The sequence below is a fragment of the Pollachius pollachius genome (genome assembly GCF_949987615.1).
Source record: "Pollachius pollachius genome assembly, chromosome: 16".
NCBI classification, from domain to species: domain Eukaryota; kingdom Metazoa; phylum Chordata; class Actinopteri; order Gadiformes; family Gadidae; genus Pollachius; species Pollachius pollachius.
The window spans coordinates 8,563,639-8,578,659 of NC_136949.1; the positions used below are offsets into that span (position 1 = coordinate 8,563,639).

At 43.6% G+C, this 15,021-nt stretch overlaps 1 protein-coding gene across 2 annotated transcripts in view; it reads left to right on the forward strand.

The window, feature by feature from the left end:
• Positions 1-14,941, forward strand: part of LOC307087978 (uncharacterized protein) — a 24,211-nt gene extending 9,270 nt beyond the window's left edge. For both annotated transcript variants that reach the window (XM_079753699.1, XM_079753700.1), the window contains exons 6-12: positions 5,925-6,024; positions 6,296-6,333; positions 6,855-7,030; positions 7,498-7,702; positions 10,272-10,373; positions 10,851-10,922; positions 12,749-14,941. In XM_079753699.1, the coding sequence (XP_079609825.1) occupies positions 5,925-6,024; positions 6,296-6,333; positions 6,855-7,030; positions 7,498-7,702; positions 10,272-10,373; positions 10,851-10,922; positions 12,749-12,961 (906 nt within the window). In that variant the 3' untranslated portion in view covers positions 12,962-14,941. The remainder of the gene's footprint in view (positions 1-5,924; positions 6,025-6,295; positions 6,334-6,854; positions 7,031-7,497; positions 7,703-10,271; positions 10,374-10,850; positions 10,923-12,748) is intronic.
• The last annotated feature ends 80 nt before the right edge of the window (positions 14,942-15,021 follow it).

The window sequence follows — 15,021 nt, forward strand, 5'->3', positions numbered from 1 at the left end:
ACAGGCAGATACCAAGAGAGATAGACAGGCATACAGGCAGACAGATAGATATAGTCAGAGATAGACTGACCAAAAAGAAAGGCAGGCAGAAAATAGACAGGGAAACGTATGGACTGACAGACAGATAGACAAACAGCAAAAATATACAGACAGATAGACAATTAGTAAATGTCAAGGATTATTTGTGGCACAATGATTTATAATGGTTTCTTTCTTCTAACAAGTGTACTTATTGTGAGCCGCTATGGATTAAAGCGTCTGCTGAATGCCCTAAACGTAAACACCCTCTCGCTACCTCCCTCTATAACTTTTGTTCTCTCTCCATCATGTCTGAACATAATGTATGGTATGCACACACACACACACACACACACACACACACACACACACACACACACATTTGAAAGCATTCACTAAAAATAGTTGCTTCTTAAGATAATGTAGTGATGTATGTGAATAAATGTAAATATTACATTTATGAATGAACCCCATGACACATAACTCCCTCAGCATGCAATGGCTGGGCCTTGCATAAGGATCACCAGAGAGTACAGCCTCTGCTTTGGTGTGTTTTGCATGTCTAGATTGTGTTTGTTCACTGATTTGCCAATCAAATGCCTAGTTATCCCAAATACAAGCACACGCTGACCCACAAACACACACACACACACATATACAAACAAACACACACACACAGACACACACACACACACACACACACACAAAAACACACACATGCGCGCACAAAATGGGTGTGGAATGGCAGTATTCAAGGCAGGGGTTTGTAGTGGTGCAGTTGATTTGTTGACTAGGTGCAGAGAGTATTATGTCGGCCAATCAATCACCTGTTGGGACAGTGGAGCAGTCAGTCGTCATGTGGTCCGGGATGTATTCATTATGGAGTATTGGCATGGCGTCATTATGTGTTGTGGTCACCGTTTTCTACCTCATCACCGAACCTCAGGTACTGCTACGTATTGCATCAATGAATTTATTTATATAGTAATTTTTTTACATAAAAAAAAAAAATGCTACAGTAGATGGGATAGGCATTGAGGTAAAGTTATTTTTAATGTTTGTAAAAATCATTGATCCTATTACATTTAATTTTCTTATTGCAAATGTATTTTTATCTTTTTCTTTTTAGAGGATTTGCCTGGTTTGATAAGACCAAAGGTAAATTAGTGGCATTGTCTTATGTCGAGATGGAAATCAGCCATGAATTTTCTTCAACTCACCCACTCTCAAGTGGGCAGGCATACATGCAAAAGTGGGAATATGAACATCCATTGACTTGAATTATTTAGTCCAGATGAGTGTTTAGAAGCTCCCATACCTCCATCCCTGTTTTGTCCAGCACAAGTATGCAGTGCATACGATTCTGCACTGTCTAGGTAGTTTGATCCAAGAGTGGCCACAAATTAACAAATACACAAGTTTAGATTCTGAAATGTTCACACCACTGTACATGCTCACAGTCTTAGAGACCTGGGCCCACAATTATAATCCTGAGCGGGGATAGCAGTTGTGTTATCGGCAATTGGATAATTCTGACTTAAGTAAAGAGCAACATTTCAGCCAGGGTAAGTGTAGGACCGTTTATCTTTTTTAACTGATTGGAACGCGAAGTGAAAACACAGACTCAGAACTTGTTTGTTTGTTTGTGGGCAGTAGTTAAGAAAATGACCTGGTTCCAGTTTGTATGCGCCTCTATGTATTGTTGGACAAAGCAAAGGTAAATCTATGGGAACTGATAAACTCAATGGGAGAATAAAAACGGATGTCAATAGCTCACCAGCTGCCCAATAAGGGATCATGCCCAGCTCGCGAGGGGCATTTAGTTAAACAAAAAGGCTGGCTGACTTACATCTCGACTTAGACAATGTCAACAATTAACCTTGGCTCTTATGTTCATTCATGGGTTATATTCATTTTACTATTAAGTGTCACGCATCCAGTCCCACCTCCTTTCACCTCATCACACTTCCTCTCCACTCAATTCCTCTCGACACTTCTCACCTCCCCTCCAACCCTCCACCCCTCTCCCTGCTCCTCTCCCCTCCTCTCTGATGCCTTTTTAATGTTCATCGCTCTTAAATCTCTACTTTGTGACACTTGCTACCATTCACTCAGCCTGAGGAATACCAGACCTCCACTTGTATGGTTGAATATCTCATAACACACCCTCTCACACATGGCCACAGACACACACACACTCTCTCTCTCTATCACTCTCTCCCTTTCACGCAGCCCCCCCCCCCACACACACACACACACACACACACACACACACACATACACACACACGCACTCACACACACGCATGCACCATACACAGCAGAACATGTACTCTGGGTTTGTTAGATGGATGCATGTCCGTCAAGAGGGAAACAGTACAGATCCTGGCTCCTGACTGGTCTGAGCTTGATACAGTGCGCAACGCTCTAAGAGGGAGGCAGAAACATTGAGTGTAAAAACAGTTCCACTTCAGCTGGAATGACTTTTCATCGTCTTTGTATGGTTTATATATACACACACATTACAACTGTTATACGACTCCAGATACAAGCGAAACTGAGAAAAAGAGACTTTGATATCTGTGCTTTTCTTAAAGATGTATCAAAACAAGACACCTACTCTTTCCCTGGTGGAAAGAGGACTCTCTGGAACCTGGTTTGATTGATGCTTCCTCCAAGAAACATTTCTCATTTTATTACCAGACGAATATTCACGTGTTTTAAGAGATGTGTATCCAACTCGTCTCTTAAAGCCCAAAGGATTATAAACAAAGAGACACATGCAGAGAAAAGTGCTAAGACTGACTTGGTACAGAAACAACTTTATTATTGTGTGTGTGTGTGTGTGTGTGTGTGTGTGTGTGTGTGTTGTGTGTGCGTGTGTGTGTGTGTGTTTCATTGAAAGGTTTTGCTCAAAATGATGCATTATTCAGCATTGAATCATGTGTTTGTGTGTGTGTGTCTTTGTGTGTATGTGTGTGTGTGTGCGTGTTTTTGTGTGTGTAAGTGTTTGTGTGTGCGAGTGTGTTTGAGACACGTGTGTGTGTGTGTGTGTGTGTGTGTGTGTGTGTGTGTGTGTGTGTGTGTGTGTTCAAACTCTCTCCTCCACTGGTGCAGGGTAAAAAGAAAACAGCCATGCACTCATGTCACTGTCTATTAAACACACTCTTTGTCTTTTTTGTGAGACAAAGACGAGAGAGAGACAGAGAAAGTGAGACAGCAAGAGTGAGAGAGAGAGAGAGAGAGACAGAGAGAGAGAAAAGAGAGAGAACCAGGTGCCTAATCTGTGGGTGGTGTATGCGTCTAACCATAGATAGTCATATTATCGGTCGAATTTCCATCGCATCCAGATTATGTACCTCGGTTTTAAATGACCTTCTACGGTTATCCCCTCTGATCTTACCCAAAGCTCTCTGCTCTACTACCCCGCTCTCCTCTCCTCTATACTCTTTTCTTCCCTACCCTCTCCTCCCCTCCTCTCTTCTCCAGTCATTCTCTCCTCTTCCTCCTACTTCTCATCTGCCCCTTTTTCCTGTTGTTGTTTCCTTCCTCTGCAGTCCAGCAGAAACAATGAACTATTGTTCTGTTGGTTTACTCACCTTGTAGTCCACTGAAGCAGACAATTCACATGGAAAATTAACCCATGCCCATCTCCTTACTCACACTCCTGTCTTGTGATGAAGGGAGGCCTAGGACACACAGTTTTAACAGACACACACACACACACACACACACACACACACACAATCACACACACACACACACACCCACACACACACACACACACACACACACACACACACACACACACAGATCACATGGTGGAAAGTAGCCCCTAGGCAGGTCATCTGAAATTGACCTGTGTGTCTCACAGCGGCCGGGTGGCCCGGTGTGAGGGCCGCGCTCCGACCTCTGGTAGGGCTGCTCTATTATGGAAAGAATGATAATCACGATTAATTTGGTTAATATTGAAATCATGATTATTCAAACGATTATTTTAGAGTTTGAAAACATGAAGTATTTATTCAGCATGTCTCTCCCAAAATACACTTTGTAAGTGAGAACTTTTATATTTCGCCTTAAAAAAATACACAAAATGGTCAAAAAGAAATGTTAAAATCTAAAATAATGTACAGATATGTATCCAGCACTTTATATAAAACATTAAGTATAAATATAAATATAAATAAAAAATAAAAAATAGAAAATTCAATTCTATTAGTTTTTTGATCGTTTGACACTAACATCTAAATCGCAATCAAAATTTGATTAATTGCCCAGCCTTACCCTCTGGCCCCCCTCCCTCCACCCTCTGACCCGTCTCTCCACCCTCTGATCGTCTCTCCACCCATCTCTCCACCCTCTGACCCGTCTCTCCACCCTCTGATCCGTCTCTCCACCCGTCTCTTCACCCTCTGACCCGTCTCTCCACCCTCTGACCCGTCTCTCCACCCTCTGATCGTCTCTCCACCCGTCTCTCCACCCTCTGACCCGTTTCTCCACCCTCTGATCGTCTCTCCACCCGTCTCTCCACCCGGGCCGCTCAGGGTTTCCAGTCGGTCCGAGCAGCCACAGTCTGTGTTGGTTGTGTCTGGACTTGAAATTCGTCACATAATCCACTATGGGATGGGCCACGGTAGACAGACCACGTTTGTTTTCAGTCATTTTCAGGGAAGCACTGATGAGGGAAGGGAAAGATGGGAAGGAGGGAAGGAAAGAAGGGCCAAAAGAGGGAAAGATGGCAGAGGAGAACAAGAGCTGGGCTCTCCTCCGTCTTTCTATTTATTTTGTATCCTAAGAAAACGTACTGTGTTTTCTGTGTGTGTGTGTGTGTGTGTGTGTGTGTGTGTGTGTGTGTGTGTGTGTGTGTGTGTGGGTGTGTATGTGTGGGTGTGTGTGTGTCTGTGTGTTTATGTGTGTCTGTGTGTGTCTGTGTATGTGTATGCATGTATGTATGTATGTGTGCGTGTGTGTGCGTGTGTGTGTGTGTGTGCGTGTGTGTGTGTGTGTGTGTGTGTGTGTGTTTGACAAGAGTCCCACAGTTCCTTGCCCGTGTCCTTTGCCAGGGACAGGGAGAGTCCTTGGCTGGATAGTTTGTGTGTGTGTTGCCAAGGGAAACCCCGGCCCCCTCATGCACACATGAGGGGGAAATGTCCTAAAACTGCCCTAGAGAGATAAACACAACGAGAGCGAGCAAGTGACAGAGAGTGTTGGAGAGAGAGAGAGTGATAGAGAGTGTGAGAAGGAGAAAGTGTGACAAAGAGAGCGTGAGAGAGAGAGAGAGAGAGAGAGAGAGAGAGAGAGTGAGAGAGAGAGAGAGAGAGAGAGAGAGAGAGACAGAGAGAGAGAGAGAGAGAGAGAGACTCTAAGGGGCCAGGGATACCCTGATGTGGATGTGCAAGTGTTTTTTTTGTGTGCATGTCTGTGATTAAAGAGTTGTTTTGCTCATGGCCATTAAGTGAAGCAGAAATAAATGTTGGGTCAGCCAAAAGCTTGCTGGGAACTTAAAAACAAGCACTCTGTTTCCTGGGACATGGTGAAATGGCTGCACAGTGTTGCAGATTAATGGAGCTACAGGTGGTATTTGTCCGATTAGCTCATGGAAGATTAGTGCAGGTCCATAGTTTGGATATAAATTGCGAATAAACTTGCTCTTGTTTTTGCATACTTTAGTTGAGGACAATTTGACATTATGAATCAAAATTTCAAAGAATATACACACTCAAGTATCACTGGAACGCAACAAATGACTCATTTTATATAACAAAACAAATATGTCAGCTAATGCTTGTTTGTCATCCATACTGGGTTTGTGTTGGTAAAATGCCTTGCCCAAGGTAGCAAGGCAGGGCTCGCAGAATGCTAATGTGGTTGTTGTGTGTGTGCATATGTGTGTGTGTGTTGCAGCACAAGTCGTGGAAGAAGATTAAGAACATGGTCCACTGGTCACCTTTCGTCATGTCCTTTAAGAAGAAATACCCCTGGATACAGCTAGCAGGGCACGCAGGTACACACACACACACACACACACAGACACACACACACACACACACACACACACACACACACACTCTCACACTACACAAACACACGCACACACACTCACACTACACAAACACACCCACACACCCACACACACACACAAACACACACTGTGATGACCTTTGGCATCACAGTGATCAAGGTCATGCCTCTATCCGTGATTTCCCTAATGTCTCTGATAGAATCCGACTCTGGCTGAGCCTAATATCTGAATGTGTGTGTTGTCTCTCCCCCAGGAAGCTTCAAAGCTGGGGCAAACGGCCGCATATTAAAGGTACACCAAGAGTTTACCGCACTATTTTAATGTCTCAAAGTATTCAAATTGTCCAGTATTCAAATAGCCGTGGCCTGGGACGTTTGAGGTGAATGCGTTGCTTTCTGCTTCATAGCTTACCAAACGATCCACGAATGAAGATTGAACGAACACACACCGTAACATATTTTGTTTGTTTAATAAAATAATTAATTACACGTTCACACGATAAGATAAGATGCACTTCATTAATCCCATACAGGAAATAGGGTGCCAAATGTATGCCCCGTCCAGTCTCATGTTCTGTACAGGACCTAAATAGGAGATATTCAGTGAGACAGTTGCTACATGAAACAGTAGACAGTTTAGGGAGCCGGGAATCGAACTCACAAGTCAACCCGCTCTACCTCCTGAGCTAAGCCGACCCAACGGCAGTGTTTCTCCTACGTTCATTGAGAACGATACCTACTCACGGTGCTGAACGTTAATGACTATTATACCCCTGTTTGTTTGTGTGTGTTTGTTTACCTGTTTACTCACAGAAACACTGTGAGTCGGAGCAACGCTGCCTCTCCCTGCTGATGAAGGACGTGCTGCGGCCCTACGTCCCCGGTTACCACGGCGACGTGGAGAAGGACGGCCAGAGGTACAACCAGATGGAGGACCTGCTGGCGGACTTTGACCTGCCCTGCGTGATGGACTGCAAGATGGGCGTGAGGTGGGCGGCCACACCCACTCACACACACACACACACACACACACAGAAACACACACATGCACACACAAAACCACACCCACTCACACCCAAACACACACACTGAATCACACATGCACACGCACACATAAACTCATGCACACACAAAACAACACACACGCACACACAGAATCACACACCCACCCACACATACACACTCACAAAAACAAACACACACACACACAGAATCACAACCACAACCACACATAGACACCCACAGAATCACACAGACACACACCCACACAGATGAACACACAAACCAACACACGCGCACCCAAAACGACACACAAGCACCCCAACAAACACACGCACACACAAAACCGCCCACACGCACCCACGTGCATACACACGCACACACACACACGCACACACACACGCACCACCACCATCACAATGCACCAGCCTCACCACCTCCACCCCCCCGTCCTCAGGACCTACCTGGAGGAGGAGCTGACCAAGGCCAGGAAGAAGCCGTCGGTGAGGGCCGACATGTTCCTGAAGATGGTCGAGGTGGACCCCGGGGCGCCCACGGACGAGGAGCAGGAGCAGAAGGCGGTCACCAAGCCCAGATACATGCAGTGGAGGGAGACCATCAGCTCCACCTCCACGCTGGGCTTCCGGATCGAGGGGATCAAGGTACGCAAGAGACGCACGCACGCACGCACGCACGCACGCAGATAGGCGTCATTCGAGACGCCTTGTCTTGGCTATTTCTGGGTGGTTGTCTCTGTGTCTTTTAGAGTGCGCACGCGTGTGTGTGTGTGTGTGTGTGTGTGTGTGTGTGTGTGTGTGTGTGTGTGTGTGTGTGTGCGCGTGTGTGTGTGTGTGTCTTTGTTGCATCTAAGGCCTGTCATTGGCAGTTCTAAAGGCCCCAGCATCTGATACTGACATTTTATAAATAAAGAAACGCAGCTATACACACACACTTATGCGCACACACACGCACACACACACACACACACACACACACACACACACACACACACACACACACACACACACACAAAGACAGACACAAACATAAACACACTCTTGCACACACACAAGGATACAGATACAAACACACACACACACACACACACACACACACACAAACACACACATTCTTGTTTCTGGGGATAGCCCTCAGTGTCATGGCAACAGATCCTTGGGAGGCCCTCTATGTCCTTTTATGGTCATGACCTTCACAAGAGAGAGTGGAAAAAGAGTGAGAGAAAGAGAGAGAGGCAGAAAAAGAGGGAAGCCAAGAGAGTGTGTGAGAGAGTGAGAGAAAGACAGAGAGAGGGAGAAAGATAACAGGCAGGCAAGATGGATTGAGGAGGAATGAACCCAAGGTTTGTGTGTGTGTGCGTGTGCATGTGTGTGTACACAGTGCACACGCACACATGAAACATGAATCAAATCTAAAATTAAACAATTTTTGAGTGCAACATGGCAGTGTTTCCGGCGCAAGACGTGATTGATCAAAGCTTTTCGGACTACAAACGGACCACCAATGGAAAGCAAATGCTCCATATTTCTATGACTCACTGGTTTCCCTGGCAGCACCCTTAGATTGAATGGTATTGTTTGGAGGCAGAAGAGGCAACGGTTTGCCTGTAGTAGACATTGTACTGCCCTTCCATCAGAACGGTGGTCTATGGAGAACAGGATCCCTGGACTGCTTGTTTATCACAGCACAGTTTGAAACTATAGTAGATCCCATTCGTTGCCTAGAAACCAGGCGCTCCTGATGCCCAGGCAGTGCAGTGTCAGAGTCTTAAAGCCCTTACGTGTTTCTTTTGGCAGTGTATCCTGCGTATGCTTACAATAATACTAGTAAAACACTGCTTGTGACTCATGGTGGTACTACTGCTGTGTCCTGCGTAGTGAGTGGTAGTCCTCAAACTACACTCATTTGTAGGCAGCAATCAGGCAAATCCAAGCCTGCTTTTGTTTTGGTTGTTTATGTCGTAGGACGCATTTGGTTCTTTGTGTGTCCCCTTAATCAGGGATTCTGAGTCATTTTGGGGCTTATAAACCGTAACCCATGAATGGCATTAATTGTATGAGTTGATGAATCCTGAAAAAAAAAAATCGAACCGCACAAACTTTCAGGGCATATTTTAACCCTCATTAGTCTGAATCCAGGTCATCTCGGCGCTTCTCTGGATGACTCAGACAGTGTCTGAGTGTCAGCATCTTTTGCTTTACCCAAGGACGCTAGCAGAAAACTTTCAAATGTGGTGGTTGAGGTGTTGCTATCAAGCTTCTCTCTGACGTCGTCGGAAACAAACCGCAACTATTTGAACCTTGACCCATTTGATGCTATTACAGCTCGGATCAAGGCTTTCCTTTGTGCTCCAAAGTAACGAGGTTGGCACACACCGTTAATGGTTCTGGTAATACCTTAATACTTCCATCGCGATCTTGTGACGAGTAGATACAAGTCTTTCTACATGATCAATGACCCATACTAGCTGTGTCGCTAAACAGACCTTAACCCGAACAAACAACATCTTTATTCATGCGTTATTTTCCGATCAAGTTAGGTCAAGTTAGGTCCCTGTGCTCAAAACGGTCCCCTCAGTCTGTGGGTTGGGAGGAACATATCTTGCCACAGTAGCCACACTATAAGATGACTAAATGAAAGTGGTCGAAATGTAGAAATATAGGGTTGTTAATTATGGTACATATATTCAGGTTGGAGTTTAAGGGTTTCCCAGTAAAGCTTTGATCCGGGAGCCTCACAAGGCTCCTTCCTGAACAAACGGCTAAAAATCTAAAAATATCATTTCCTCTGCCTCTCGTCTCTTCTCTCCCCCACCAGCCTTCCTTCCTTCTAATATGAATAGATATGATGGCAATGCTCTTGTGGACATACAGTCAATGGTACAGCACTTCTGCCAAATAAATACAAATTCCATGTATAATCCATACATTGTGGTTTGAGAAATTATGCATATGATATTATATTAGTTAGTTATATGATCTGTTGTTACTTTATTTACTTTTCATGTTGACCTTTGACATAAGTGGTTGGTTATATGAAATACTTGACTCTTGACAGATTGTACATTTTTTGTATTTTTTCCCCCTCCTCCTCATCCTCACCTTATCTCCTACTCTTCTTCCCTCCTTTCCTTCCACTCCTCTTCTTCCACTTCCTCTCCCCCACCTCTCCTTTCCCCTCCTCCTCCTCTTGTACTCCTCTCCTCACCTCCAGAAGGAGGATGGAACGGTGAGCAGGGACTTCAAGAAGACCAAGAGACGGGATCAGGTTACTGCAGCCTTTGAAGACTTTGTCAAAGGAAATCACGGAATACTGGTAAGTGTGCGTGTTTGTGTGTGTGTGTGTGTGTGTGTGTGTGTGTGTGTGTGTTTGTGTGTGTGTGTGTGTGTGTGTGTGTGTGTGTGTGTGTGTGTGTGTGTGTGTGTGTGTTTGTGTGTGTGTGTTTGTTCATGCGTTTGTGCCTGCGCGGCTAAGAGTGTGTGTGTGTGTGTGCGCGCACATGCAGACTGACATGAGGAAAGGAATCTACGTAATACACAGACACACACAAACACACACACACACACATACACACATACACACCCACAGCATGACCTTTTCTCCATTCCCAGGAACAGTAAAGAAAAGGAAGTCCTTGGCATCTCCCGCTGCTGTTTGCAACAGAAACACACTTAAACAAACTTGAAACACTTAAACAAAATGACCTGATAAAATGTATATATGTGTGTGTGTGTGTGTGTGTGTGTGTGTGTGTGTGTGTGTGTGTGTGTGTGTGTGTGTGTGTGTTTCTAGAACTGTTATATGTCCAGGCTGGAGGAAATCCGAGATACCTTGGAGGACTCTCCCTTTTTCAAGACTCACGAGGTATGTTGAGGCAGAGGTGGTGCGTCGTGCATACAGCCTGATGCTCCACGTGAACAGTGGGAACCTCCATGATCATGGTTCTTATCCTACCTATCTTGGTTGAATACGGGGAATGGGTTTACTTAGCAACAGTAAGTGCTACAGTAAGTGCTACAGTAAGAGCTACAGTAAGTGCCAGCAGTAGTTTAAACTCGTCAAGCAGTAGTTTAAACTCGTCCAACGGTAGTTTAAACTCGGCCAGCAGAACGGTAACTCGGCCAGCAGTAGTTTAAACTCGGCCAGCAGTAGTTTAAACTCGGTCAGCAGTAGTTTAAACTCGTCAAGGAGTAGTTTGAACTCATCCAGCATTAGTTTAAACTAGGTCAGTGGTAGTTTAAACTCGGCCAGCGGTAGTTTAAACTCAGCCAGCAATAGTTTAAACTCGTCATGGAGTAGTTAGAACTCTTCCAGCTGTAGAATATAATCTCGGTCAGCGGTAGTTTAAACTCGGCCAGCAGTGGTTTAAACTCGGCCAGCAGTGGTTTAAACTCGTCAAGCAGTAGTTTAAACTCGGCCAGCAGTACTTTAACTCGGTCAGCAGTCGTTTAAACTCTTCCAGCAGTAGTTTAAACTCGGTCAGCAGCTGTTTGAACTCGGTCAGCAGTAGTTTAAACTCTTCAAGCAGTATTTTAAATTCATCCAGCAGTAGTTTGAACTTGGCCAGGAGTAGTTTAAACTCAGCTAGCAGTAGTTTCCTGCAGAAAAGCGCCTGTAGAGTTTTCACATCAACACAGTGTAGACTGGCCACTGTAGAAAATTTAAATCCCTGTTTGAAATCCTCATACACTTGCACAGATGCATTTTCTTCAGTAAAATACGCCCATATCGAAACAGGAAACAAGTGCTTAACTCCGCCCCTTGTAATATAGTTGTTCGGCTAGATCCAAGATTAGGGCCTAACCCTTACCCTTATGTTCATTATCACCACAAGTCATTGTTGATAGATGTGTGTCTTCAGGAGTAACATTTCAAAACAAAAAGTCAGTTCAGGTTTCAAAACACATGCCATGCGGTAACAATTCGATAAACTGTTGAAACTATTTGGTTAACTTTAAAGTATACTTGAAAAAATGTATCAAATGTGATCAACATGTTCAGCAGATACATGTATAGGTGGAATTAAAAACAATAAATATCTCAAAACACAACAATTTAGTTTTGAGTTGGATTGAATTAATGTTGGGCTGTTGATATAGAAGATAGAACTTAGAGTGAACTTTTAGAGTTGTTTCTTCCCTGGTATTTGTCGTAAACACACGAACACGTTTGAAATTTTATTGGTGGAAATTGCAGAACAATGGCCTTGACCACACGCCTACACATACACTTGAGGAAACAAAGTCTGGGCACAAACACACACATACACACACAAAAACCCAAGCAAACGTGTGCACACACACTGAACTTAATTACAGTAGGTCAAATGCACATACCAACAAATAACGGCGAAGGAAGTGTGTGGATCAAAACAGGAATTGAGATCCGACCACCGAAGGACACACACACAACCACACACACATCCACTCATACTCTCCAAAACACCACAAACACACACACAGACACACACACACCCTCCAGCACATCCACTCAAGGCATAGTTTCCCCTTTAGTATATCTATATCTGTTTTAAATGTATTTTAAATTGAAAAAGTATTTCTAACCCCCCTTCCGCCTTCCCTCCGTCCTCATTGTGTTCTTGTTTTTCTACCCTTCCATTGCTTCCCTGCGTCTCCCCTCTGTCTCACCCGTCACCCTCTTCCTGTTTGTGTCTCTATCTCTGTCTCCAGGTGATTGGCAGTTCCTTGTTGTTTGTGCATGACAATAAGGGGCGGGCCAAAGTCTGGATGATTGACTTTGGGAAGACCACGCCCCTTCCGGAGGGGGAGGAGCTTAACCACAGGGCTCCTTGGGTAGAAGGCAACAGGGAGGACGGCTACCTGATCGGACTTGATTGTTTGCTGGACATTATCAGAACCATGGCCGCCCAGACTCAGCCGTGACGTTTGCCTACTTTTGGCTCCGTTTGACGCACGTAATCCACTTCCAGAGATCCCTTCTTCTGTCCCTCCCAAAGACTCTCACTTGTTGGTTTGGTTGACCTCTTCAGCCCTGCGTCACACTGTCCAAAGTCTCCTACTCTTCAGATAATCATGTCTAACACAGAGCGTTCTAACACGATTACCGCTTAACGCCTCAATCTATTTATTTAATGTTTTTAGTTTTGCCTGTCCAAATGTTGTTCACTGCTCTGCCCCTCAAGCCAACAACAAACTTACCCCTGAGCGTTGCCTCAACTTTCACACACTGTTTAAACCTACAACTTAAACTGACACAAGTAGCCTTGGTCACACATGCTTAACCAAATAGACCGCTCAGCTGAAAGCGTTTTGATCTCATTGGTTGTTGAGCCCTGCTGTGGTTCTGAGTCCGATGATGTCCCCCATCTTCATTAGGAATGGCTCAAAATAATGAGGCAAAGTTAGGGATGTGTGTGTGTGTGTGTGTGTGTGTGTGTGTGTGTGTGTGTGTGTGTGTCTGTGTGTGTGTGTGATCTATCCTAGTTTCCATGACGACCACACAGTTACCATCTGATTTACACAGCTGTTGTCCAAACATAATTGATTTACCCTCAAAAGCGGGAAACTCATTAAACTCCCTTTGTTTCTTGTTCTTATCCAATACGTTAACTCTTACGTATTCTCAATTTCAAACTTTTTAATTGCAATAGCTGGAATACAGCTTTTCAGTTTACACATATTTTCAGTTTGCTTATTTCACTAATTCCACCACCTTCCCTCCCAGAGCTCAAGCTGAACAGTTCCCCCTCCAGTACTATCGGAGGTGGCTCAGTGGCAGCCAGTCGTGTCAATGTTTGCCGTTCTTTCATTATGTTTTTGGGAGATTTTGCAATATTTTCGTTCATGTAAATCTGCAAACTAAAGAAGATTAATGTTGATACTGTTTATTCTTTCTAGGGATTCAAAAACAGGCCTATGTTTTTTTGTCTTTTGTTCGTAAGGATTTGTATAACATTAATCAAGTTAGTTGCATATTTGTAGACCACTCATTGTTGTTAAAAGTGAACAGAGTTACATTTAATTTAAGCTATATGGTGACCTAATGTCATAAAGCCATGTCAGACAACTAACACCTTTTATCTGTTTTAGAATTTTTTTATTTTTGTTATATTCGTTTTTTTCTTTGGTTGGTATTGTTTTTGTTTGTTTCCAGTTAAAAATGAGTACAATTGAAATATAATATTAGACTTATGTCTACTGTTTATTTTATAGAACATTCAATTATTTATAACACTTTACTGTGTTTCAGATTGTATTAGTTTCAGGGATATTGTGACTTGTAGAATTTGTATGTGTACATTTTAAACCCTCTGGTGCCTAGATGTGGTTGATCACTGAATAAGTGAGACAGTAAATGAGTGGAAAGAACTGTGGACATTTCTCATTGAAAATATTGTTCTCTCGTGGATATGACCTTGATAGCCATAGTACTCTAAGTGTCTATATTCAACAACACAGTGGTTGATTTATGTTTAACAAGTAGCTAGATAGGTAGTGGTATACCTACTGAACTATCATGGCACCCTGTCGCAAATCCATGGTGTGACAAAGTGAATAATTGTACGTGTATTCGATTTGTTTACACTAGAAAATAGTAGTATAGCACTTCACTGTGCTCCTTTAAAGATGTGTGCATTGTTGTTTGCAGTGGTAGTAGACAGAAGGCTTGGTGATTGTAGTTTCACTGCAGTTTCTTGAGTGAGTAAGACCAGTATGTACAGTGGACTATCCACAATGCTCTTAGATGTGAACCTGTTTTATAAAACTGAGGTAAAATATTCATACTATTTCTCCCTTTGCAACATCATACCAGTTACTATCACAGCATCATATTAAATGTGTCTGTTACATCTTCCTCCTCAGATGACAGCATAATATACTATGTTTTAAGGGGAACAAAGAGTGTACAAATAAATAATAAAAACGTAAAAAAAAAGTTCACATTTCTTGTTTGTTTTATAATGTGTCCAATTCAACAAGCA